The sequence below is a fragment of the Panthera leo genome, chromosome E1, assembly GCF_018350215.1.
Source record: "Panthera leo isolate Ple1 chromosome E1, P.leo_Ple1_pat1.1, whole genome shotgun sequence".
NCBI classification, from domain to species: Eukaryota; Metazoa; Chordata; class Mammalia; order Carnivora; family Felidae; genus Panthera; species Panthera leo.
In genome coordinates, this window is record NC_056692.1 from 56,876,814 (window position 1) to 56,902,294 (window position 25,481).

Sequence of the window (25,481 nt, forward strand, 5' to 3'; positions counted from 1 at the left end):
ACGCACACACACACACACACACACACACACACACAGAGTCAGGGGCCAGCAGTCCTACAGACTGTACCTAGGCCTGGCAGGAAACCGGACTCTGGGAAACTTCAGGCCCCACCTTTGGCACAAAACTGTGCTTTTTGTTGTGTGCGTTCAAGGGAACAGAAGGTGGGGGTGGGGGCGGGACAGTTGACGTGCAGGAGGGCCAAGTTTGCCCCAAGTGCCCAGTGCAGCTGAGGGCCCGTTTTGGCGGCTTGTGTCCCGAGCTTGGGGAGACAGGGGTACGGGAGACACATCTGTGCCCGGGGAGGCTCGCACGTCGGGTCGGCCCTTCTGGCGCTCCGGGCCAGGATCGCGGGGTTAGCACAGGAAGGAGCCTTGGCCAGCATCCCGCCCAGTGGCTCCCCAAAGTGGTGAGTGCAGGCGGCTGATTCAGTTGTCTGGGCAATGTGTGAAAATACAGGGTCCGGGCCTCCCCTCTGAACCCCTAGGTCAGATGAGGTGCTGAGTGTGAGGGGGGAAAGGGGGCCCCGCGGCGGGTGGCCTGTGACTGTGGGGCGTGGGAAGATCTGCAGATACTCCCAGACCGAAGCTCGGGGCGACCAGCCGTGCGGCCTTGCCGATGAGACAAAATAGCGGATGCAGCCTCTGGCTGCTGTCGGGTGGGGACGTTGGCCAGCGGGCCATCCTCGCTCAGGTCCTGGACGGGTCTCGAGGCCGTCGTGACAAGTGGCCGCGAAGCGGGGGTTCAAACAGTGGACACGTATTCACTCGCGGTTCCAGAGGCCAGAAGTCCAGAGTCAGAGTTGGTTTCTTCTGGAGGCCGGGAGAGAGAGGCGTCCCCGTCGTCTCCCTGTTTCTGGTGGCTGCTGCTGGCCTTCCTGGGCTTGTAGTCACCTTGTCGCCGTCCTGCCTCCTGCTGCACGTGGCTGTCTCCCCCGAGCGCCTCTGTCCACAGCGCCGCTCCTTTCTCTTACAAAGACACCTGTTCGTTACTGGATTTAGGGCCCACCCTGATCCAGGACGCCCCCATCTTAATTCGATCACTTCTGCAAAGACGCAGTTTACTGATAAGGTCGCTTTCACGGTCCTGGGCGTTAGGGCTTCGACAAACCTTTTTGGGGTCTCAGTTCAAGCTACAACAGGCCCTTATCTGCAGACGGGCCTCTCCAGGGCTCAGCCGTGAAGGAGGTTGTGGGTGGACGAGTGAGAGCCCCGGGGTGGGGGTTGGGGGGGGGACCTGCGTGGCCAGGGAGGGCTTGGAGCAAAGTCAGGGCAGGGGAGGGGAGGGGGCTGCGGGGTTCTCTGGACAGGAGGCACCGAAAGAGAAGAGCTCTCGGGACACCTGCCTGGCTCAGTCAGAAGCGTGCGCGACTTGATCTCCGGACGGTGGGTCTGGGCCCCACGTTGGGTATAGAGATTACTTGGAAAAAGGAAAGAGAGCTGCCGTCACTGTGTCCGAATAGTTGTGTGTGTGGGGGGGGGGGGGTGTCACAGAGAAGGACGAAAGGACTTAGTCTGAGTTCCTCCCCAATGCACAGCTGGTATCAGAAGTACAGCTTCACTTGTTACATAAAGAGGCGCTTTGCCCACAACCTGGATTATCTGACCGTGGAGCAGGCCAGTTCGCCAAGTAGTGAGTTCCCCATGCCTAGAAGTATTCAAGCAGGGACCGTGTAACGACTGTTCAGGAGAGCTGGAGGGAGGACCTCTGAGGTCGAGACCAGGGGTCTGTTATTTTTACGAGGACTCGAATTTCAAAATGTAATGATGTTGGGAACATGCCTAAGAGGGGGGCCCCTCCGCTCAGGCCCTCCACATTCTGCTCTGTCTTTGGGGCTGGGGACCGGGCTGGGCTCGATCCTACAGCGCTTCCCCCCACCCCGCCCCGGCATCTGTCTTTGGCTGTGTCTGGTTCCTACGGAAACAGGGCCTCCGCCCTGTGGCCCACCTGCCTGAGCCCAGACGTCGTCATGAAGCAGACAGTCACATGTGTGCGTGGACACATGCCCGTGTGTTGCACGTGGGGGTCCCTGGTGCCGGGCCCCAGCATCTGCCGCTCTCCCGGGTCTCAGGCAGCATTCGAGAACACCGGCTCTGCTGCTTGCCATATGCCAAGCTCTGTTTTAAGCACGTAGTAACACGTGTCGTGTTTTGAAAAAGTTTTTTTTTTTTTTTTTACTTATTTAGCAAACCTATAACGCTTGTTTTTGTGCCAGGCACTGTTCCAAGCACTTTACCCGTATTAACGCATCTCCTTTTTTAAAAAGTTTTTTAACGTTTATTTATTTTTGAGACAGAGAAAGAGAGACAGACACGGAATCCGAAGCGGGCTCCAGGCTCTGAGCTGTCAGCACAGAGCCCGACATCGGGGCTCGAACTCACGCGCTGTGAGATCACGACCTGAGCCAAAGTCAGACACTTAACCTACTGAGCCCCCCAGGCGCCCATAAATTCCAATGTATTAACACATTTTCATTTCATGGTGATCCTTCAAAGAAGGTAATGTTCTCCCCATTTTATAGATGAAGAAACTGAGGCACAGAGGGGTACAGGGACTCGCCCAAGACCTGCCTCTCTCCCTTATGCACACTCACACCCATTCAGACACGCTCTCACGCAGTTGCTCTGGGGTGGCTATTCGTTCCCCTCTGACATGACGCGGGTCTCTTGAACGGCCAGGGCCCTGGTCAGGGTCTGAGTCTCACCTTGGCCTTGTTCTGCTGTGGACATTGAGGGGCATTCCTGTGGCCTCACCCCTGTGGTCTGGCCCATCTCCCAGGAGCTGGATGTCCCCCATGGCCCTGGCCCAGCCGGGAGGGAGGGCTGAACGACTCATTCCTCCCTGGAGGTCGAGGTCAGGTTCAGACCCCCTCCGGCAAGCCCCTCCTACCACCGCTCTGCTGGCTGCTCGTGGGCCCAGGCTCCCGGCAGCTGTCAGGGAAGGAAATGACACTTGAGCCTCCGGGAAGCTTTGGGAGAAGCAGGTGTGGGACGTGCGCCTCCTGCCGCCATTTCCCTGCCCCTGAGGACGGGCGTGGGTGAATGACCACTCGAACATTGCCCCGGGGGGTACACAGGCATGATGCCAGCTTGTCACCCATCTGTCAGCGGGGAACTGGTCTAGTCCTCCGGGCTGGCCACCCACCCGACCCGGGCCGGTGCTGGATGCCCACAGACATTGTCGGGTCATCTCGCCGGGACCCGGCGTTTCACAAGGAGGCTGAGGCTCAGAGATGTTGAGAAACTGGTCCAGACCCCACCTGCTAATAGCTTAGCTGAGCCGGGATTTCTCATGCGAGCCGTGCGACTCGAAAAGCCCAACTTCTTCCTATAACGTCAGTCCCAGGAAAGGATCAGGATGTTTTTCCATGAGCTGATCTGTCAGGTGCTCTGTGCTGCCTGGCTCGTTGTAGCTGCTCAATAAAATGCTGAACCGACGGGCGGGTGCTCCCCCGTTGAGCCGCAGGACTGAGAGCTAAGGGCTTTGACCCAAATGCCTGCCTCTAATCCTTTGCCCAGCGTCTGCCTCTGGGGTATGTGACCTTGAAAACAGGGACCCCCCCGTCGTGCCTCGGGCTGCGTCTCGGAGTGGCGTTAGGAGAGCAGCTGGGGATTACCCGCGCCCTGTGGCTGGCGGGCTGGGCACCAGATTCCTGGCACGGATGTGTGGGTGACTGTCAGCCACCTGTGTGCGAAGAGCTGCGCGTGTAGGGCTTGTGCAAACGCCCCGCCCCCGCCCCCCGGCACAAGCCCCCTGGGCGGCTGCCAAGATTCTGCTCTGGAACCTTGGCCAACAGGGGTGGGGGGGGGGGGTCTTGCCTCGTGTCCTGGCTGTTGTGGCTGTGGGTTTAGGTCCCAGGGCTGTGTGCAAAGAGCCTGAACGCGGATCGTGGGTCATGCATGCATTCGCTGCTTCTACCTGGGACAGCCTAGGCGGAGACCCCGTCCCGTGCACGGTGGCTGCGGCGTCTGAAGGCCCTTCCACGGTGAAGGACTTAACGTAGGACCCACGCATGCACGGTGGGGTTTAGGGGCACTGAGGCCTCTTCCTCCCCCGCAGGGCCCTGCGTGCCTATCCTCAGAGGCAGCATCTGATCTTCGAGTAAGGCCGGGTGGGGGGGGGGGGGGTCCCCCTGCCGGGGAGGGCGTTCCTACACCGGGACGCGATGCCACGCACGCAGGGGCTCCAGCGTGGGTGGCCAGGACGGAGGTGCCCGGGAAGCCTCACCCGGCACAGCCGGGTAGCATCCTGGCCCCATTCACGCCTGGTGAACGCCCGTCGTGCGCCACACGGCGCCTCCCGAGCATCACAGGGGCCGCGCACCAGGCCCGGCCTCCGGTCTGGGCTCCCTGGCCTCTGGAACCTTCTGCGAGGACTCGGAGCCAGAGCCCCGGCTGCCCTCGATTGCGTTGAGGTCCATGAGGATGGGCGTGGGGGCGGGCCGCGTTCACGTGCCAGCTTCTCCACTGACACCTGGGCCTGGGCAGGCTCCCGCCTTCCTCGCGCCTCTGCCGTCCGTGGAGAGATTGGGGGACGGAGAGGCCCCCTCGTGGCAGTTTCTCGAGGATTAGAGGGGGTGATGGCGTAGGTGGTGATTAACAGTAATCGTAAGTGTGATAAGTGTAACGGGGTGCAGGCACCCGGCCCTCCCTCAGGAAGCAGCTCCTCCCCCTTCCGGTTTTCTCTGTCCCTCCTTCCCCTCCCTCCCTCTCCCCCTCCCCCTCCCCCGCCCCTCCCCTCCCTCCTCCTTCTGTTCTTTCTTCTCTCCTTCTTCTCCACCTTCTTCCTCTTCCCTCTTCCCTCCCCCTCCCCCCTCCCCCTCCTCCCCCTCCTCCCCTTCCTCCCCTTCCTCCCCCTCCTCCACTCCTCCTCCCCCTCCCCTCCCCCTCCTCCCCCTCCCCCTCCCCTCCTCTCCCTCCCCCCTTCCCCTCCTCTCCCTTCCCCCTTCCCCTCCTCTCCCTCCTCCCCCTCCTCCACTCCCTCCTCCCCCTCCTCCACTCCCTCCTCCCCCTCCTCCTCCTCTCCCTCCTCCCCCTCCTCCCCTCCTCCTCTCCCTCCTCCCCCTCCTCCCCTCCTCCTCTCCCTCCTCCCCCTCCTCCCCCTCTCCCTCCTCCTCCACTCCCTCCCCCCCTTCTTCTCTTTCTTCCCCTTCTCCTTTCCCTCCTCCCTCCTCCCCCTCCATGCACTACCACTACCACTACAGTTTGCTGTCCCCCACGGCTCCCTCCATTCCTGTCTTCTGTCTGATTCTCCAAGTGGGGACTCCAGCATAGAAAGGGGCTGTCCCCCCGGTGGGCTCCCGCAGGACTGGCTGCACTCCTCAGCCTGCTTCTCTGTCCCCCTCTGGCCTGCCGTGGGCTGGGGCGCAGCCTCAGGGGACACAACCCCAGCAAGGGGCTCCGGGACCAAGGGGTCAGGGCCAGGACGGAACCCTGTGAGGAGAGGGGTAGGCGCCACGGGAGGGGAAGCTAGTGAGACAGTCACTAGTGCTTTATTTATGACTTAGGATGTTTGCGGGGTGACCGGAGCATAGCTGAAGAAGCTGTTGGCCGGCTGTCCAGAAGTGTCCGCTGGGTGGCTGGACCAGGCTGCCGGGGGAATGCTCCGGGCAGGCAGACAAGGAGGGCATGGGGGCAGAGGCTGACGTTTGCTCGGCATCGGTCGTGTGCCAAGCACTGAGCCCAGGAGGGCGGAAGGAGAGCCGGCATCTGGGCTGGCCCCCACCCCCCCACCCCCAGAACCTTCCAGGTGCACGTGGGGAGAGGAGAGTCAGGACTGAGAAGCAAGAGCCTTTAAACCTCTGAGGGACACGCCCAATAAACCTCCCTCTTTCGATCTTCAGAAGGAGACAGGAGAGGCATCCAGGCTCGCAGGCTGCATCCTGGCACGGGCTCTGTTCGGCGGGTCTGCCCCCGCTCCGACAGCTGCCGTGGCTCCCTGTACCCCCCTCCTCCAGACGCGGATCGTGAGGGTTGTCAGACGCGCGGCGGAGCCGGGAGCAGTTTACGGTGCCCACCCACACTCCTGTCCCTCAGGTTCCACCGCTGACACCGAATTAGGCTTGCTCTGTCACCTCTCTGTCCGTCTGTCCATCCTTCCGTCCGCCTGTAGGTTCACCGTATTGTTCTCTCTGCTGCGTTTCAAAGCAAGGCGTGATCATCCCAGTTGCCCGCAGGATCATCCCACGTATTCTGGTCTCACTCTCAGAATTTCTCACCGACTACCCACTGCTTACGCTCGGCCGGGGCCACCCATTCCGCAGCAGGGGCGCGGCGGGGGGAGCTGGAGCCCAGGCCCCAGTCCTGGCTCTGTCGTTAACAGCTGCGCGACACTCCGCAAACCATTCTGCTCCTCTGGGTCCGGCTACAGACGGGGCCCCGCTAGACGTTATAGGTAATGAGAGCTACCGATCACCAAGTTCCCATTTTTTTTAAAAAAATGCTTTTTTAACGTGTCTTTATTTTTGAGAGAGGAAAGAGAGACAGAGCGTGAGCCGGGGAGGGGCAGAGAGAGAGAGGGAGACGCAGAATCCGAAGCAGCTCCAGGCTCCGAGCCGTCAGCCCAGAGCCCGACGCGGGGCTCGAACCCACGAACCGTGAGATCGTGACCTGAGCCGCAGTCGGACGCTCAACTGACCGAGCCACCCAGGCGCCCCTACCAAGTTCCTCTTTCATGCCAGACCCTTACTGTCACCAATCCCTTCAGTCTAGACATTGTCGTTCGTAACATACGGGGGGAGTCAGTGAGGGCTCAGAGGGGTGAAGTAACTTGCCCTGCGGTCCTGCTACCCGGCGAATGGCCACGCGGCTCTGGACCCAGCCGTGTGACCCAGCGCCGAAGCCTCAGCCCCCGGCCGCGCTCGGAGGGCGTGCCCTGTCCCTGAAGTGGCCGATTCTGTTCCGTCCGGCACACGTCTGACTGTTGGTGTTGGTGACCTCTCAAGATCTATCTCAATACAGAACTTCGCAGAGCAGTCCCCAGGCTACCCTGGGCCTGACTTTGTTCGGTGTCACCTCTGTCTGATGTTGCTGCTTGTCCTCTGCTAAGCTCGCACCTTTACGTTCCCATCCCGGATACCAAAACAAGCAAACAAAACAAACCGTGGGCGAACTAGGTGGTTCATTGTGCCTAGACTCTATTTATCGTATCAGATGCTGCCAGGGGCTTGGGGCATAAAGCCAAAGACCTCTGCCTTGCCTTCAAGGAGCTCCCAGACTGGAAGGAGGACGGGTACACGCTGCTGTCAGTCAGGGAGCCTTCTGGCTGTGTAACAAAGACTGAAACAACAAGGCTTGTGCAAGAGAGAAATTCATTTCTCTCCCTCTTCCCAGCCCAAGCGTGAGCAATCACGGTGGCCCAGGGCAGCGGGGACACGGTGTGTCCCTTCTTTGCTGCTCTGCCATCCTCAACGTGCGGCGTCCATCTCACGAAACAAGGCGGTTGCCCCGGCTCCTGCCATCACATCTGCACTCCAGCTACGGGAGGGGAAGGGGCAGGAGTGTCCTGAAAGTTAGACACTTCAGCTCCCCTCCTGCGGGCCAGAACCTAGTCACAGGGCCACTGCAAGCAGCAAGGCTAACTGGGAAACGTATTCTTTCGTTGGGCAACCGTGTGCCCAGCTGAAACTTTTGTCACTATGGAAGAGAGGGAGATTAGAGGTGATGAAGGGCACCTAGGGTCTGTGCCACACACACCACTAGCCCCCTTTGCACGTACAGGGTCGGTGGCCGGTCCTGTGGCAGGGATCGCTCCGGGGAAAGGCGAGATTGGGGAAAAGTGACGTTTGCACGGAGCCTGCACGACGCGAGGGGCTTCAGGTCAGGAATGGCCGATGCTGGGCATAGGTGCCACCAGCCTCCTGTCCCGAGGCTGGGGCAGACGTCATCGCTCGATCATCCTAGCCGTCTCTCTCCCTGAGCCCCCGCGCAGCCTCGCAAACCTGCCTGCCTCACCCCGGTGGGCCGGTGACCGGGTTGGCTTGCCGGGTGAACCCCACCGGCCGCGGCTGTTTTGTGCCGCAAAAGGGCACCGTAGGCGCCTCACTGTCCCCAGAGAAGAAGAAACACCTGGGGTTATGTGACAGTTAATGGCTAGTGGTGCGCGCGACCCTTGCCAAACCCATGCTCGGTCACGTCGTGTCGGTAGCTCGAACCCGGCCTTGGTGGGGACCATTTACATCACGGCCATGGGCGAACGTTATCAACCAGGCCCCCCCCGCCCCCCCCCCCCCCCCCCCCCCGCCCCAGCCACCGGCCACCAGGGCAGGTCGTTAAACATTTAGCTGCAGGCCACTGCTTTAGCCCGGCCTGTTATCCTTTGGTGACAAACGTCTTCCTGCAAGGTTTGCATACGGGACTCTGTTGTCATAGGGGGTCCGATCGCACAGCGCTCGCTTCCTTTTGGAGATCCCGGGGTCAGCGTTCCGAACGTCCGTTCCTCCTGCTCAGAAGGAGGTTCGGGGGCCCTGCTGGATCGGCACCGGCTGCTCTCGTGTTCCGGATGACCGCAGCTGTGCGGGTGGGACGGGCGCCAGGGAAGCCGTGTGGTTCTGAGATCGTGGGTTCCCCGATGGGACTGCGGCGCTGGGCGATTCCTCGACCGACGATCTAGATTATTCGTGACCGAGGGGGAGCCTCTGCACCCTGGGCCTCGCACACGCCGCCGGCCCGGAAGACCACACGTGCCCCGTAGGCTCCGGCGGTGGGGTGGGCCAGGGGCCTGGGGCGTGTGCTGACATCTGGTGAGTCGCTGGCCTTGGAATGCCCGCGGTTACCTCCTCGGGAGCGATGCCCGCGGGACCAAAGGCTCCCCTTGGGTCTGCGCGCCCGTCTGTTCTCCACTTGTGCTGTGGCTTTGGCCAGCCGGGCGGATTCCCTGCCCCGCCCTGCCCCTGGGGCTGTGCAACTCCAGATGTGTGCTCCCCTGGGCAGGGATGGCGGGCCCGGGGCCAGGTCTGCGGCCGCGTGGCTGGAACAAGCCCCAGAGATCCAGACTCCACAGTCTCTGGGACCAGTGTAGACGTGGCCCCCTCTGGAACATCCCCACCCAGTCCACGAGGTGAGACGTCTGTCTCTGCTGGAGAACAGCTGTTAGGAGGAGGTGGCCCATCTGGCCGGCAGGGTGGCGGGGCCCCCGACACGGTGATGCTCATCACTTCCTTCTTCCTCTGGCTGTGTCCTTTTCCGTGGCAGGAGAGGACTGTCACTTCCCCAGACTGATTCTTCCACGAGCCCCACCTCCTGATGTCCACCGCCTGGCTTCCTCCTCCAGCCGTCCGGGGTGCCCGTCACTGGGAAAACCCACAGGAGGGTCTGGGAAGGAGTCCCTCTACCCAGGGGCTCCAGGGAGGCTGCTCAGAAGCGGCACCTGAACTGAGTACCTGAAGGCTCGAGAATGAGCCGGGCCGAGGAGGGTGGGAGGGCCTCCTGGGCAGAGGGAACGGGAGAGAACAGGCACAGATCTGTGACACTGGCTTGTCCGGGACCTGGCAAAGCGGGGCGGGAGCAGAGAACGTGGAGACGCACGGGGACAGGAGGCAGGAGCGGCTGGTGCAGACGGAGGGCCAGGGACAGCCTCGCGGACCCCCTCGCCGTCTTCAGCAGGTGACGGGTCACGTGCGCATTCTAGAAGGGGTGTCCCACCAGCAGCTTCGAGTCGGGCTGGGAGTAGTGGGCGCCCCGAGCAGGGAGGCCGGCCTGCAGCCTGCACGCTTCCTCCCTGGAGCCCGCGGCCAAGTGCACGAGAGCGCCTGAGCATCAGTGTTAATGAGGGACTGTGATGCCCCAAAGCTGCCTCTGATTGGTGCCGTCCCAGAGCACCAGGGCGACAGCATCTTGTTCCTGTCCTCCCTGGCCAGGTCCACATTGGTTCGCCCCTTCAGCTCCCCATTTGCAGGGATCTCCAGGAAGACTGTCCCCAAACGGGCAGGGCCACACAGCTGCCGGGGTGCCCAAGGAATCAGAGACACCTAGGGGCCTTCCGCTTGCTTCAGGGGCCCCAGATGTACAGTCGGGGGGGGGGGGGGGGCTCTGTGCTGGGCGGCAGCCTTTGTGCTTTGTCCTGGTCTGTCTGCTCACAGCCCGGCCAGAGCTGGCATCCCCCTGGTCGGGGCCCTCAGCCCAGCCTTGTCATCTTGGCAAATGACTCACGCTGGGGGTTGGGGGCGGGGGGAGAGCACCAGGCGGGGTGTGTTAACAGCAAACCCATTACGTCCCCGTCCCTGAGGTCACTTCACATGAGGGACAAATGGTTCATTGAGGTTGCTGTGGCTGCCGGCCGGCCCCAGCAGCAAGGGCGGTGGGGAGACTTCATTATCCAGGAAAGCAATACCAGATTGTCGGGAGGGGGCCCAGCCGGCCTCCCTCCGCCACGGAGCCTTCTGTCCCCAAGGCTCTGGGCCAAGACCGAGAGGGTGCGTCTCAGGTACGCTGGGGCACGGGGGCCACCCTCCCCCCCTCGGGGGTCACGCCGGGCAAGGGGCGCCGCTGGCGGTACAGAACCCTCTCTCGGTTCGTGGTGGGCAGGAGAGGGTGGAAAACCCAGCCCACAGGGAGCCCCGTGCACGTTTTGGCTACTGACGCCGGTCCCTTCGTCCGCCAGACGTGCTCGAGCGTCTCCTTCGTGAGCTGGCTATCTCCTCCTTTTCTTCGCCGTCCTTCTGTGGAGGTGCAGGGAAGGCGACACGTGGTCCGAGATGCTCAGTGGAAGCAAGGAGGCCTGGGCTTACCCCCTGGGGGGAGTTCTGGAGCCGCCTCCGGCTTTGCAGCCCTGGGCTTACAGGCTGGCTTCTGGGGACGTTTCCCCACGGTGACCGTTTGATGGAAAGCCAGTTCTCTTCCAGGTCCCGGAGCAAGCCCTGATCTTTCCCTTGCAAGCTTCTGCAGTCAGGTTTCTACCTCTGCCAGGGATGCATGAGAGCTGATGTCCCCCTGGGAGCCCCCTCCTGGGGGGCCGGTGTCTCAGCCCCTTTCTCGAAATTTCTAAGGCCATCTCTTTTTTAAGCAGCCCCAACTGGACGAAGATAGAGGAGGCAGCTGAGAGGCACTGAGCTGCCCGTCACTGGAGGTGGGCGCATGGGCGTTGAGGGGGCGGGTACGGAAGGGGGATCCCAGCAAGAGCTGTGCACGCCGCATGTGCCCCGGAGACCCTTAGAAAGGAGGGCGCAGAGAGGAAGGCTCCCCCTTTCCTGCCCTTCCTGTGCTGACGGCCGCCTCTCCGAACCTCAGCGCGCTTTCCTCCCACCTGCTGGCCGTCTCCTGGGCAGCGGACGGGGACACTGTCAGGGCATGTGGCCGTAGTCCACGGCGGTAGGCGGACGGGCGGCTCCCTGGGGACGATGTCACCTCGGTCACGGCGGCGACTTTAAAAATAAGTTTGGCCGCAGAGGGCCTGTTGCCTTTTCTTCTCAGCTCGGATCCCGCTCAGATTCTGTTGTTCCTGCTGACGTGGAGCTCGGGCAGGCCGGTGACTCAGCCCTTGTCCCCACACTGCCTCCGGCCGCTGAGCCCGCAGAGCAGGGTGCCTGCTTGAGAAAAGCCGCGAGGAGGTCGGGACACCGAGGGGACGGCCTGTCCTCCCGGGTGTGTGGCCCAGTCAGGTGTCCTGGCAGCCCCGGGTGGACAGCCGCTTGCTGCTTCGAGGCTGGGTTGGTACCAGGCCGGCCACTCCTTCGAGGCCCCTTGTGTGACTCTGGAGCCACCGGGAGGGCAAGGGGGTGCCTCCGCATCAGCCGGGACGCGTGGGATGCCGTGTGCCCCAGCCCGTCTCCGAACCTCTGACCTCAGACGGCTGCTAGCAAGTTGGGGACTTCAGTCCGTCCCAAAGCCCTGTTTGGGGGGCCGGAGTAGCAACGGACCGTATAAAGAGGGAGCAATCAGGACTAAAACATCAATCGCCTTCTTCCTCCTCCCGCTTCCTATCTGGGTGCTAACTCACCAAGCCCACGGTGGGGGCCCGGACGCCTGGGTTTGCCAACCGCAAGCGCATCGGATGGGCCGAGGAATAAATGATGTGCCTGAGCCACAAGCTAGGGTTCGGCCGGCGAGGAGTCGCCTTGGAGGGTCACGGTTTCCCACGAGTCTCCTGTCCCTCCGTGCGAGCGGCCGCTGCCCCTTCCTTGGCTCCCGTGGTCCCGGTGGTTTTTCATGTCACTGCAGTAAAATTTACAAGTGAAACTGAAAACGGCGGGGCCGCAGGCCGAGCCAGAGCCTAGACGCGGGAGCACCTGTCAGCGGGGCTGGGGGGCTGGGGCGGGAGGCCTGAGAGCTTGCCCGGGGCCTGCAGACCAGCCGCTCCCTCCGGTGACTCGAAAGCCTGAATTTAGAAGGGTCCCACTTTGTTTAGAAAGCTCCCTGCCTCAGAGATAAGGCCCAGGCTGCTGTGGTCAGGGTTCGCTGTAAATTTTCTGAACAAAGCAGGCCGGGGCGATAACTGGGGAGTCTGGGGAACAGATTAATCATGTGCTAAGAAAACGGCATTCCCCTTTGAAGTGAAACCTTCTGGTTGCATTTAAGCAGCCGGGCAGATGGTGTAAGGGTGTTGTGTAGCCTACGCACTGATTAAATGTCAGCTGTACCCACAGACAGGCTTCATGGGAAGATTCAAAATCGGGCAGCCTGAGAGACTCCGCGGCCCTAAGCGTGGCCGCCGTCGGGGTCGTGGGGCGGCGGGAAGGGAGATGGGGTCCCAGAGCCTCGGGCCGGGTGCAGACGGCGCCCTGCCTGTCATCCCGACCGCCGAGCTGGGGAGGTCTGCACGGTGGTCGAGTGACTTCTGAATGTCCCCTCTGCCCCGCTGTGGGCTGACTCCCTGTGAGGAGTCACGGCGACCCTGCCGTCCCGCGAAGGAGACTGAACTTTGCCATTCCAAAGGGATTGGATGCATTCTCGGGGAGTCCCCGGTAGTATGCCTGGAGGCAGGGAAGCAGCTTTGTCAAGCGGTCTCCTGGGGGGACCCTGGGATAGTGGTTCTGATATTTAAGACAGAAATGACAGACAGGGAACCAGCAGCGGGGGGAGACCTAGGCGGGGAGACCTAGGGGATGCTCTCCGGGCAGAACAGCTAAGGCAAATGTCCTGGGGCAGAAGGCAGTGTGGAGGCCAAGGAGTAGGCAGGGTGGATAGGGCGTGTGGGACCTTGGCAACCCAGGGAAGGAGTTTGCACTTGTTTCTAAGTGTGAACAAGGCCATGGGAGGTGACGTCATCTGATCTTAAAGCCTCCTTGGGATCTGGATGGAGGGAAGCAAGAACGGAAGCCAGCAGGTGGGTCAGGAGGCTCCACAGGAATGCAGGGCGGAGAGCGAGAGTGGGGGGACAGCCAACTCTCACGTTCTGAGCTATTTCGTGAGCTGGTCGTTCGACGCAGCCGTTATTGGAAAACTTAATCACGTATCACATAAAAAACAGAACTTACTATCTTATGGAAGATACAAAACAAAAACTAGATGTAACCGACTGCTTAAAATTAAATTACCCGGAATTACCGTATGATCTGGCAATTTCACTTCGGGGTAAATATGCAGAAGCATTAAAGAGGAACTCAAAGAGATATGTGCATACCCACGTTCCGTGCGGCGTTATTCACAGCAGCCCAGAAAGGTGGGAGCCGCCCAGACGTCCACGGATGGATGACTGGATAAACACAGTGTGGTCTGAATGTACCTACAATGGAACATTGGCCTTAAAAAGGAAGGAAATCCTGACAGACGATAACACGGATGGGCCTTGAGGACATTGTGCTCAGTGAAATAAGCCAGGCACAAAAGGACCGATACAATAAGGCTTCACGTGTAGGACTTTCCCCAGAGTAGCCACATTCATGGGGACAGAGAGCAAGACGGTGACTGCCATAGGCTGGGGGCACAGAGGGGAAAACAGGGGGTTATTGTTTAATGGAAATAAGAGCTTCGGTCTGGGACGACGACAGCAGTTCTGGGGGTGGTTGGTATTGACGGGTCTACAACAGCGTGATGTGCTTTAGTGCTCCTAAAAGTGGTTTAAGGGACGCCCGGGTGGTTCGGTCGGTTGAGCGTCCGATTTTGGCTCAGGTCACGATCTCGCGGTTGGTGAGTTTGAGCCCCGCATCGGGCTCTGTGCTGACAGCTCGGAGCCCGCTCAGAGCCCTCTCTCTCTGCCCCTTCCCCCTCTCCCCCCCATCTCTCTGTCTCTCTCTCTCTCTCTCTCTCTCAAAAGTAAACATTAAAAAAAAGTGGTTAAAACGATGAATTTTATGTTATGTGTATTTTAGCACAGTAAAAAAATGCGTTGCCCCGTTAGGAACAAGTTGTGTTATGAAATCATCCGTTAGACTTATATAATAGGAATTACTGACAAGTAATCGCGTCAAAGACAAAGGTAACGCATATATAGCACCCACATTTCCTAAGTATTTTATTACACTTTACTCTATCCTCTGTGTTCTGGAAGTCCGCAACTTGCCTTATCTGTAGGTAGCAAATGCTATGCGGTGTTAAATGCCAGCAGGTTGTTAAACATTAGGGTTGCTCCGCCCGTGTTGGGGGCACTTGAGGTTAGAAGCAGCCTGGCCTGCAGATATCTTGGAGGTGGAAACTCACTGATGGCCTGGATGCGGGGGTGAGGGAAACAGAGGACCCGAGGGCGATGCCCGGACACTCGGCCTGAGCCGCCAGGTGGATGGTGGAACCATTTACAAAGATGGCGACCTGAGGGAACCTGGGAGCCGTGGAAGGTCCGGCAGCCGATGGGTCCAAGGCTCTGGAGCTCGGGGAGGCCCTACTGTGCTCCGGGCCCAGGCAGAGCTGAGACCGTGGGCCTTCGCCCTGGTCTATGAGGAAACAGATGGTCCACTTAACAGGGTGTCCTGTCCAAAGGCCCAGGGCGGGCGGGCAGGCACAAAGCCACTGTCCTCCCTCTGCCCCCCAATCCCCACACGGAGCCCGGGGTCACGGATACTGACTTCGAGCCAAACGGCTGTTTCCTCCCATCGATTTCCTCTCTCTTTTTCCCAAGGCTCATCCCACCGGGGCCTGACCTGTGGGGTTTCTCTTCCCATTTCCAGAAAGGCCTGAACTGGACTTCGTTTCACACCTTTCTTGCCCATCCCTGGCCCCCGGGTGTTCTTACTAAAACTTGCTGCTTGCTGTCCTACGTGTCCCCAGCCCCCCCAGTCCCCCGAGGACTGCCACCTGCCCGGCAGCGTTCCTGACCTACAGCAGGTTTTGGGGAGGCGTCGATGGGGCCAATGTCCGTAGAGTGTCTGGGGGCCACGATTATAAAGGACCACATGCGAGGAGCTTAACACGGCAGAAATGTTGTCTCTAACGTTCTGGAGGCCAGAAGCTGGAAGCCAAGGTGTCAGCAGAGCCTTGCTCCCTCTGAGGGAAGACTCCTCCCTTGCCTCTTCTAGCCTCCCGGGTCCCAAGTGTTCCCTGGCTTGTGGCCACATCTCTCCGGGCTCTGCCTCTGACTTGCCATGGCCTTCTCTGCATCTCCTCCTTTTTTGGTCTCTCATGAGGCCACTTGTCATTGGATTTAGGGGCCAGCCTAACCCAGGGTGGTCCTATCTCGAGATCCTCCCCTTAATTATATCAGCAGAGAAGCGTGTGCCAGATCAGGTCCCGTTCCGAGGTTCGGGTGGGCGTGTGTTTTCAGAGCACCCACTATAGGGTCTCACGGGGGACCCGTGAGGTGGGTGGACCCTCCGGTGTCCCTCTGGTCACACCTTCCCCTCGGGCCAGGCCTACAGACAGTCTTGCCTTCTCCCGTGGTCTTAGAAGAGTGCGCCGTGACGGAACGCGGAGGCCTTACGGTTCTGTTTTTCTTGCCACCTTTCAGCTCACCGTCCTCTCTCTGCCGCTGCCACCTTTCTCTGCCCAGCGTCCCCGCCAGGGTTGCCCGTCCTGCCCCTGGCCTGGACCGTTCTGCCCCGAGGAGGGGGCTAGGGGCCCCTCACCTCCCCATAAGCATCGTGCCTCTTTAAGTCCTGGAGCTGCAGGCTGGACACAGAGATCAGAGGTGATCACAGGCAGGGCTGAGACAGGGCCAGATGGATGATCCAAGCTGAGAAAGAGAAGGCCCAGCAGCGGGCCGGATTATCTTCGAGTTTGGAGAAGGTGCTTATTATGGGAAGGGTGGCGCCCAGCTGTTTCCCATCTCCTCTGAGGACAGAAAAAGAGAGGCACTAAACGATGTACAATTAGAGCAGCTGGTTAGATACAAGGGTGAACTTCCTGGCCGGGAGTGTGGCCAAGCGCTGGGTTGGGTTGCTGGAGGGAGTGTGGGGGATCTCCTCACCTGGAGGTGTCAGGGTTTGGCAACGGTAGCCCCAGCGGTTAAGCCGAAGGCAGGTTGGGGCGGCCCGGATGGGCTCCCGAGAGCTCGGCCCGTGCCCCCGTGGGGCGCTTTCTGGCCGCGGAGGTCGCTTCCCTCCTGCCATTGTCCTCTGCGTTCCCACAGGGGAGCGTTTGGGTGAGGCGGACACCCTGGCCGGGCCCCTCGAGGAGATAAGCCTGAGCCTGCTGGGCTCCGCTGTGAATGGAAATGAATAATGCCGAAGAAGCCGCCCCTGTGCCAGTCTGGTGGTCCTGGATGCCAGCTCTCCGGGAGAACAATCACGCGGGTGTGTCTGCGCTCGCCAGGTGCTTTTTATAAAAACGCTGGCGAATAATGCCGTGGACCGGCGTCTTTCCAGGGGCCCGTGGGCTTAGCCTGTGCCTCACGGGCGGGGGACCCCCAAACTCCCAGACGCGGGACGGACAGGTGGCCCGGAGGGTTGGAAGCGCCCAGGGCTGGCGGGGGAACCATCGGGGGGCCATTAATGCCGCTGGCGACTCCGGTCTTGAAACCCGGGCTCCCGGGCAGATGACGGGGCCTGCGCCTCCGAAATGACTGTGGTTTTGCGCTTCCACATCCACAAACTCACTTAGTTGAAAACAGTTCAAAATATCCAAAGCATGAGGGAGGGAGTGACCGCTTTTCTTTAAAAAGAAAGGACTTGATTTCGTCTCTTTGATAAAGGCCCCCCCTGAACGCCGCGTATTCTCTCAAAGAGGTGGGGAATGACGGGGGTGGCAGGCAGGCCTCAGCGGATCTTTCAGAACCAGGGGTGTAGGGGCTGGGAGAGGAGTGGCAGTCACCAACCTGAGACGCAGGAGGAGCTCTCCGGCGCTCAGATGCCACACGGAGGGGACGGTGGCCAGCCCGGAGGGTGTACTGCCACCCGGCCTGACTTGGGACAGAGGTTCTGGGTCTAAGATGACAAGGGGGAGAGTGGACAGGAGCGCCGGACCAACCAGCCAGGGCAGTGGAAGGGAGGTCCCCTCCGCTGTAGGTGCCAGACCTGGAGGGCCCGTCCTGGTCCGGGGGGGCTCTGTCGTGTCCTGCGCATTGAATCGGCGTTTGGGAATGGATGGGGAAGTGCAGAGGTTGTGTCCTGGAGGGCAAGGCCCCGCCCTGAGGTCCAGAGGAGACGGGGAGACCCCTTGCCTCCCATTCCGGAACCCCTTCCTTCGGATCCTGTGAAATACCTCCGCCTTACCAGGGGGAAGACCGGGGTCTACGCTGGGCCACCAAGCCGGCCCTTAGTGTGGAGGCGGGGGGGTGGGGGGGCGGGGGGTGGGCACACGTCCCTGGCCGACGTGGCCCGGGCGCTCCTTCTTCCCTGCCCCACGCCCCCGGTAGACTGGCACCTTTTCTGTCACCCCGGGGGTGGTCGGGTGGGGGTGGGGAGTAGCCGGAGGGCCGGACCTCTCGCCTGGCCACGTGACTCCCGCGCTCGCCCCTCGCCCCGCGGCTCCGGGCCAACAGGCGGGGGTCCCGCGGCCCGCCAGCTCCGGCGCTTAACCCTTGCAGGCGCTGAGCGCGGGAAGGCGGCGGCGGCGGGCGGCGGTGAACTTTGTTTGGCTGCGTAAATAAAACCTCCCGCAGGAGGAACCCTGCGCCCCAGGGAAGGGGAGGAATCTCTTCCCCCCCCCCCCCTCGGCGCCGCCCCCGCGCCGCCGCCCGGCCCCCACATCCGCCCACATCTGGCCGCGGCGGGGCGTCCGGGGGGGAGGGGCCGGGCCGCGTCGGTCGCCGTCCCGGGGCGCGGGGCCAGGCGGGGCGGAGCGGGGCGCCGGGTCGCGCGCCCAGGACTCGGCCTGTCCCCGCGGCGGCCGCTCGGGCCCCAGCCCTCCACCACCCCCACCCCAGCCCCAGGCCTTGACGGGCGGGCGGAGCAGCCAGTGCGAGCCGCGGAGGCCGGGCCGGGTGCGGGAACCTGATCCGCCCGGGCGGCGGGGGCGGGGCGGGGCGGGGGCGCGGGGAGCCGAGGCCCGGCGCCCGCCCGCCTCCCCCATTCATTCAGCCGAGCCCGGGGGCCGAGGGGCGCGGGCGGCCAGCTCTGCTCGGCGGGAGCGCGGGCGCAGGGCCCGGGCCTCCGGGGCGCTTCCTCGCCGCCGCCCTCCGCGCGAGCCACCATGTCCGACCCCGCGGTCAACGCGCAGCTGGACGGGATCATTTCGGACTTCGAAGGTGGGTGCCGGGCGCGCGGAGGGGCCGGCGGGACCCCCGAGGGGGCGCCCTGCCGCCGCGCCCCCACCCCCCTCCCCGGTCCCGCGTCCTCGTCGCCTACGTGGAGGACCCGGTTCGGGGGACCGCGCTCCTCGGCGGGCCCCGCGCTGCCTCCCCGCTTCCTTCCTTTTATTGTATCTGCCCGAGCGGCGACAGCCCCCTCGAGGGCTCGAGGGGCGCCCGCGGCACCGGCCCGGGCGCGCGGCTCCCTCTCGGGGGTCACTCGGTCCCCTCCCTCCGGCGCTCCCCCGTCGGCCTTCGGGCCCCCGCGGCCCCGCGGCGGGTCGGGGAGCCCGTCCCCCGCCCCTGCGTCCTGCCCCGGGCGCCGCCGCCCTCCCCCACACCAGCTTCGGGGGGGGCCCGACCGAGTCGAATTCCGGCTGGGGAAGGCCGCCGAGCGGACACGGCCCGGGCCGGCGGGGTCTAGAGGGGGGCGCCCCTGGGGCCCCCATCGAGGCCTGGGGACCCCCCCCCCCCCTTCCGCCTCCTGGGGAGTTGGGGCCTGCGTGCCGGTAGGGAGCGCCTTTTGGTCCCCTCCCCCCTTCGGGGTTTACAGAGTGTGCCGAGACTTAGGGGGCTTTGCCCTCCGAGGGCGCGGGGCTTCCCAGCTCCGACCCTGTGTGTGTGTGTGTGTGTGTGTGTGTGTGTGTGTGTGTGTGTGTGTGCGCGCGCACGTGCGCGCGCCTTCGTGCGTCCTCGTGACTGCCTGTGGCTCTGCGTCCTGCGTCCTGGGGAGTAAATAAAGCGGTCGGGAGGGAAGCTCACACAATAGTCTTCGGCGCTCCCGGGCCGGATTTCTGAGGGGCGGGCCTACCTCTGCAGGGACCTGGAGCCCACGCCCCTCGAAGGGGCTCCCTGCGGCCTCCGGCGGAGTCCTCCGGTGGGCCCGGCCTTGGGGAGGCTAGGCTGGAAGGAGTTTTGGACGTCCGGGTGCCAGGCCGAGCCTGGAGGTCGTCCAGCCACCGGAGGGGCAGAGCCAGGGCTGGCATCTGAGTGTCCGGGGCTCTGCAGTACTCATGTTCCACCCGGGGTCAGCCGCGTCTGCGGGCGCGCTCCTGGGGACCAGAGTCTGGCTGGATCCCGAGCAGAGCCCTAGCGGCTGTGATTCGGGATGGGGTCTGGACTGGCTTGAGCAGGGGTGTCAGGAGACAAGAGGGTTTGGGGTCTAGCGGCCGGCACACCCTTGCGGAGGACGCGCCCGCTGTTGGCTGGCTCCGTAGTGGGCACACTCTTGTGATTCTGGCGCTGAGCACCGGCGGAACTAGGGGAGTTCCGGTTCAGCGGAGCCATGATGGCTTATACCCTGCTGTTTGGACATTTCGGGTAGCGTGCTTATACTGGGGTGTCCCCACGTCTGCTTGCCCAGAGCGTAGCTCTCCTGCAGCCGCTGCCTTGGGACTCCCACTGTGGCACTTAGGGCGTTTCATCTCCTAAGTGTCCTGGTGGCAGAACCCGCCCCGTCTGGAGAAGGCTGCCCCCTTCAGGCCCCGGGCTGTGTGTACATTCGCCTGGTGGCCTGTGGGAGTTGGGTTGGCTTGCGAGATCCTGAGATGAAAACGGCCTGGCCAGGCAGGCTGGGATTTCTGGGGCACAGCAGGGTTCCACGGTAGCCCCGAGGCTGGATGGGGAGGCGGAGACTTGGGGGTGGTGTGGTCCTACAGCTGTGACAGCACTTCTGCCTCGGGGTCCCCACGTGTAACTCCATCCTGACCCCGACCTGCCCCATCTGGAGATGCGGGCCGCCTCTGTGCTGCCTCCTAGGCGGCTTCTTGACCCTCTCATTTGGTCGGAGACAATGGCCTCATTGAGACCAGCCTGCTGCGACAGTTGGCGGTGTTGTGATTCCAGGGGGAGAGTTTTCGCTCTTAGGGACTCTCCGGTTCCGTGTGGTTCCGTGTGTGCACCAGTCCCCCTGCTGTGTGCTCTGGGCAGTCGAAAGTGCCCCGAAGGCACAGGAGTCGGTGTTAGAGCCCTCCCGGCTTCCGAGTGGAAGCGTGTGCTAGGGCCGTTCTCGCCCAGCTCGGGGACCGGAATGGCCTCCCTAAGTGCCCCCGGAGCTTGGAGGGGAGCGGGCGTTGGCGACTGAGCCTGGGGTGGACGGCCGTGGGCCAGGAGCCGGCAGAGGAAGACCGTGGAAGACCCAGAGCTGCAGTGAGTGATACAATCTGGCAGAGCCCCGGCTGAGAAAGGTCGCTGTGGAGGAGGCAGACCTTGGGCGAAAGTCGGAATTCATTTGAGGAAGGAGAAGAGCATTCGGGTTCCGGGCGGCAAAGCAGAAGTGGGGGAGGCCGGAATGAGCCGACCCATTGGAGAACAGGGCACGAGAAGGGGCCCTTTGGAGCGGATCGGAGGGCCAGGCGTGCCCGCCGGGAGTTCGGACGGTCCTGGGGAGGGAGGCAGCAGCGTAGAGCCGGGGAGCGCCGGTGTGTGTCCGTGGGGCTGCCCACGTGCCATCTGGGTTTCCGCAAGGTAGGACGAGGGGGGTGGGGAGGGCACCGCCGGCCCCGCAGCAGTCGCTGCGCCCCGATAGTTCCGGGGCGGTCGGAGAGGGCACGCTGCCGAAGAACAGAAGCTCCAGGGGCCGCTGCCAGATCCCGGCCGGTCGGGAGCCGTGGCGATGCTGGCCGTGGTTTTCGGTCCTAGCAGGCTGGAATCCTGCGGGGCGGCCAGAGGGCCCTCGTCGGTGTCTTTGGGAGTTTGGAGCTAGTGAGTCGTCCAGGCCAGGGGCAGAGGGGAAGGCTCCCGTTGTGGGGTGCCGGGCGGGTGTCCGGGGCAGGCAGAGAGCTGCCCCGGGTGGGTGTGCGGGGTGTGCGGGTCTGCGGATGCCCCGTGTCCAGGGCACGTCTGCCCCCTGCCCCGGGCAGCAGCACCCTTCTCTCTTTGGCTCTGTCACCTGGTGGAGGTGAGGTGGGGATTCAGCCCGTCTTCCGTCGTGGATGTGTGTGTCGGGTTCGCGTCTGCCCCGGGCACTGAGGGGGCGGCAGTGCCCTTCGTGGGCGTGCACCTCCCACCCTGGCCTTTCCTTTTTGAAGGGTGAACTCAGAGCTCCCTGGAGGACCCCATATAGGGGCAAGAAAAGGATTCTGTGTTTTGCTCTTGTGATTTTTTTTTTTTTTTTTTTTAGAGAGTTTTGTTCCCTATCCGCCCTCCCCCCCATGAAAGTAGGCCTGGAGGTGATCTCAGTGCCCCAAGCGATCGGCGGGGGGACAGGAGGGGCGGCTCCGTCCCCGATCTCGCTCCGGGTCGGTGGACACAGCAGTTGGACAGGCCGTTCTCGAGTGAGAGCGGGGCCAAATCTGTTATCGTGAAGGCTGTTACGGCTCCGGCCTTTGTGTAACAAAGCCCTTCCGAGTGCCAGCTGCTGGCCTGTTTTCCTCAGCGCTGTTTGCTGCAACCGTATTTGCGTGCGGTAGAGGAATCCTGAAAGTGCCTCATGTTTGCTGAAACTCGGTGCGGCCCAGAACCTAGGTGCTCCGGTCCCACAGCTGTGCTCTGTCGCCTACGGGTTGCGCCCGCCCTTCGGGATGGTGGAGGACCCTCCCAGACGCGCCCCGGAGGCTCTGGGCCCAGGAGAGCGGGCTGGTGGGGGGTGGGGGGCTGGGGGCAGGGAGATGGGACTGCGTGGAAACGGCCTGCTCATCTGGGAGCCCAGACACCCTGGACGGCTGGGTCCAGGTGCACCTTTCCTCCCAGAAGGACGAGGCCTGTTGCTTGGTGACGGGTGCAGACCTGTCCCTGATTAATGCCCGTGGACCTCTTGAGTGACGGCGCACCCTGCCTTCCAGCAAGACTCGAGGCCTCCCGTGAACGCCACCTCCCTGCAGGTCGCACCTTTGCGGCGGGAGGCGGGAGCCGCGCGGCGGTGGGGTCCCTCACGTGGGCCGGAGGAGCCGGGTCTGTGGGATTTGGCCGGTGTCTGTTCTGCAGCTGCGAGGGGCGGCCCTCTTGGGGGTCCCGCTGCCACCCGCAGCACTGGCCTGGTGCTGTCTGCATCCAGAGCACGGGACCGGGCACGCCCACCGTCCTCGTCGTGAGGAGGAGAGCAGACACGCACGCACGGGGTAGCAGGAGCGTCTCTGTCACCGGCTTCCCCGCCGGGCTGAGCGTCAGACCTGGGCTGGGGGTTGGAGTGGGGGTGGCGGGGAGAGGCAGGCGGGGCAAGTCGGGGTCCACAGGGGGCGGGCCTTTGAGAGAGCCCACGTGGTGTAATGCTGCCGTTGGAAGCACCCGGGAAGCGGCCGAGCCTGAGCCTCAGTTTCCCCTCCCTGCGAGCGTTGCCCTGGGGTTTCGGCGGATTTGGCCGGCAGCACTGGGCACAGGTTCTGCTCTTGGGGGTGTGGTGGGTGCCGCTCTTGGAGCTGGGGGGTGGGGCGGGTATTTGCAAGAGGCAGGTGGGTGTGGGCGCCTGGGTGATGGAAGGTGCTTCAAGGCCGCCGGCGAGGGCCAGTCTGGTCCCCCCGGGGGCGAGGCCGGACAGCGAGGTCAGCCTGCAGACTCGTCACGCCTGTGGAGCCCGCCCAGGCTCCCTCTGGTTCCGGCACACGCTCAGGCTGCTGGCCAAACCAAGGGAGCCCCTCCTCTGGCCTGGCACACCTTCCCTCCGGGGTGCCACCGCTCTCTGCCTGTCGGGGTGGAGGCTGGCGTCACGTGGGCTGTAGGGCTCCTTCCCTGGAGAGGTCACCCAGCCCCCTCTGCCGCCTGCCACCCCCGAGCACCGCAGGTGGGTGGACCCGCGGGCCTGCCTTACAGCAGCGACATGGCTCGTGCTGGACCGCCTCGCTGAAGACGGGCAGGGGGGTCGGGCCGCCAGCCTTCCTCAGAGGTGGGCGAGGCGGGGAGCCTGTGTCAGGGAGGGGACGTGCTGGCGGGGGCGTCCTCTGGGTCCAGTGGCCCTGTGCAAGTCCCGACTGTGTGTGGGCGCTGAGCTAGGAGAACGGCCTCATCTGGGACCGAGGGGGGCGGCGAGGGCAAGCCGAGGGCACGAGGAGCCTGGGCACAGGACGGGGGCCTGGGGGGCTCCCCGGCCTGGAGAAGCAAGCCCACAGCTCAAGCTCCCGGGGCGGGTGGCGGACACACGGCCGGCACGGTGCCCAGCACACGGTGCACACTCGCTCAGGCCACGTTTGTGGAGGAGGCCGTCTTGCCGGCGGGGGGCGGTGACACGGTGGCCCCCGCGTGAGGCGGCGGTGGCTCCAAGGCAAACCCCGACGTACAGACGGCGTACCCGCCCCGCAGGAGCCGGGACCTCTCGGCCCAGCAGCCGTGGCCCCAGCCTGCCCCTCGGTGCTGTAGACTAATATCCTGGCACTTGCAGGGCAGAGGGGGGCCCCCTCCTCCTCCTCCTCCTTGTGTGCCCCGAGGGCAGGGGAGGCGCATTCAGACGTCCAGCCCAGCTGCCGCCCCTCCTTAGTTTACCGGCCAAGCCACCCCGGACTTGGGTTGATGTGCTGCTGGGCAGGGGCTCCTTGGGGTACAGACAGGAGTACCCCTGCTTGGTTTGGCAGCCAAGACCCGGGGGCCAGGCTCCAGGGATCCGTGTCGGTCCCCAAACCCAGGAGGGAGTCCCACCTGCCTGCCTGGCCAGACCAGGTGCTCCCGGCTGGGCTCGGAGCCCCTGTGCCTCTGCTCTCTGTTCTGTGGCCGCGACAGCGGGCTGCGTTCTGCACACCCTCAAAGACGTGGTGCTGTGCGTGGCATGGTGGGCTGGGTTAGCGGTGAGGGGCCCTGGCAACCGGGGGGGCTCCGGTGGGAGATGCATCAGCGGTTTAGGTCCCAGGAGGTTTGTTTTTTTTTTTTTTTTGATTCATCCCAGAAACTCAGCCAGAAATGAGTTGCTGCGCTTTCTCTTGACAAAGCCACTAAGGAAAAATGGTCAAACAGTGGCTTTCTTTCCAGAGACCTCTCGGTTTTTCCCAAATTTGGAGGCTCTCTGAGTTGCTTACGAGACCGAACTGTCCGGAACTCTCTGGAACATGGTCCCAGAAGCTTCGGGGTTTGTAATCTGCAGCCAAACAGACCCAGCAGTCGGTCCCTAGACACCCCCGGCGCCTGGGGCATTTCTGGGCACAGGCTGTTTAATTTGGTCACGACAAGAGTCTGGAGGCTCCGTTCAGCCCGGACCGGGAGACATTCTAGAAACTCCCAAGTTTGTCGTCATTTGTTGAAGTGCCGCCAGCGCCCAGGGATTTGGGCGGAGGGACGAGGGGACAGCGCCGGTGTCCGTGGAGTCCCCACGCCCACCCTGGGGCTCTTGCAAGAGTGGGGCTGCAGAGGAGGAGGGGAGCCCAGGCCTGCCTCTTTCTTGCGTTTGGTTGCTTTCCCTCGTCCACTCTCACTCCCGGGTTCCTGAGTCTCTAACGGCCCCTCCTGGGAGGGTGACCTTCCACAGACTCTGGCCTTCTCCCTCCACTGGACCGAGTTGCAAAATCCAGAAAATCCAGGGCCCCTGGCCTTGCATGTGTGTGTCCTCCCACCCGTGGCTGAGAGCTTCCTGTGTCCCTGTCCCCAAGGCCGGGAGCCTTTGCCCTCACACACTTGGAGTAGCTTCCTGGGAAAGCCAGTGGAGAAGGGGGGAGGGGACCCCCGCGAGGGGACCCCCGCCCCCCACCTCCCATCTACTCCACTCCTCCTCTGGTCTCCGAGGGGCGGGCTGTCTGGCTGGGGGTTCCATGGTTGTTCTCTGGGTACAGGTGGGAGGGGGCGGGGGTGCTCAGGTCCAGTCTTGCAGGCGGTGGGGAGGTGGGTTTATCCTGCAGCCTGGGGCTTATTTGGACGCAGTGGAGAATTCCAGGGCGGCTGCCCCGCCGTGCCCAGCCTTCTCAGTTGTCCAAGGAGGGGCTGGAACCTGTGTCTTTTGCAGCCGGTGTCCGGTCTTTTTTGATGATCCTCTGTCTTGTTTCCTGACCCAAACCCACTTCCTTCCCTGGTCCTTCTAGGAGCTCTGGCTAATGGCTAG

General features: G+C 63.1%; 1 protein-coding gene across 4 annotated transcripts in view; it reads left to right on the forward strand.

Moving 5' to 3' along the window:
• The window catches only part of SEPTIN9 (septin 9), a 146,858-nt gene that overhangs the window by 38,527 nt on the left and 82,850 nt on the right, over positions 1-25,481 (forward strand). Inside the window, exon 1 of one of the 4 annotated variants that reach the window (XM_042917075.1) lies at positions 18,316-18,487. The exons of the other annotated variants lie outside the window; for them this stretch is intronic. Within the exon in view, the coding sequence (XP_042773009.1) occupies positions 18,433-18,487 (55 nt within the window). The 5' untranslated portion in view covers positions 18,316-18,432. Of the gene's footprint in view, positions 1-18,315; positions 18,488-25,481 lie in introns of those variants that run through there. 4 annotated transcript variants of the gene reach the window in all.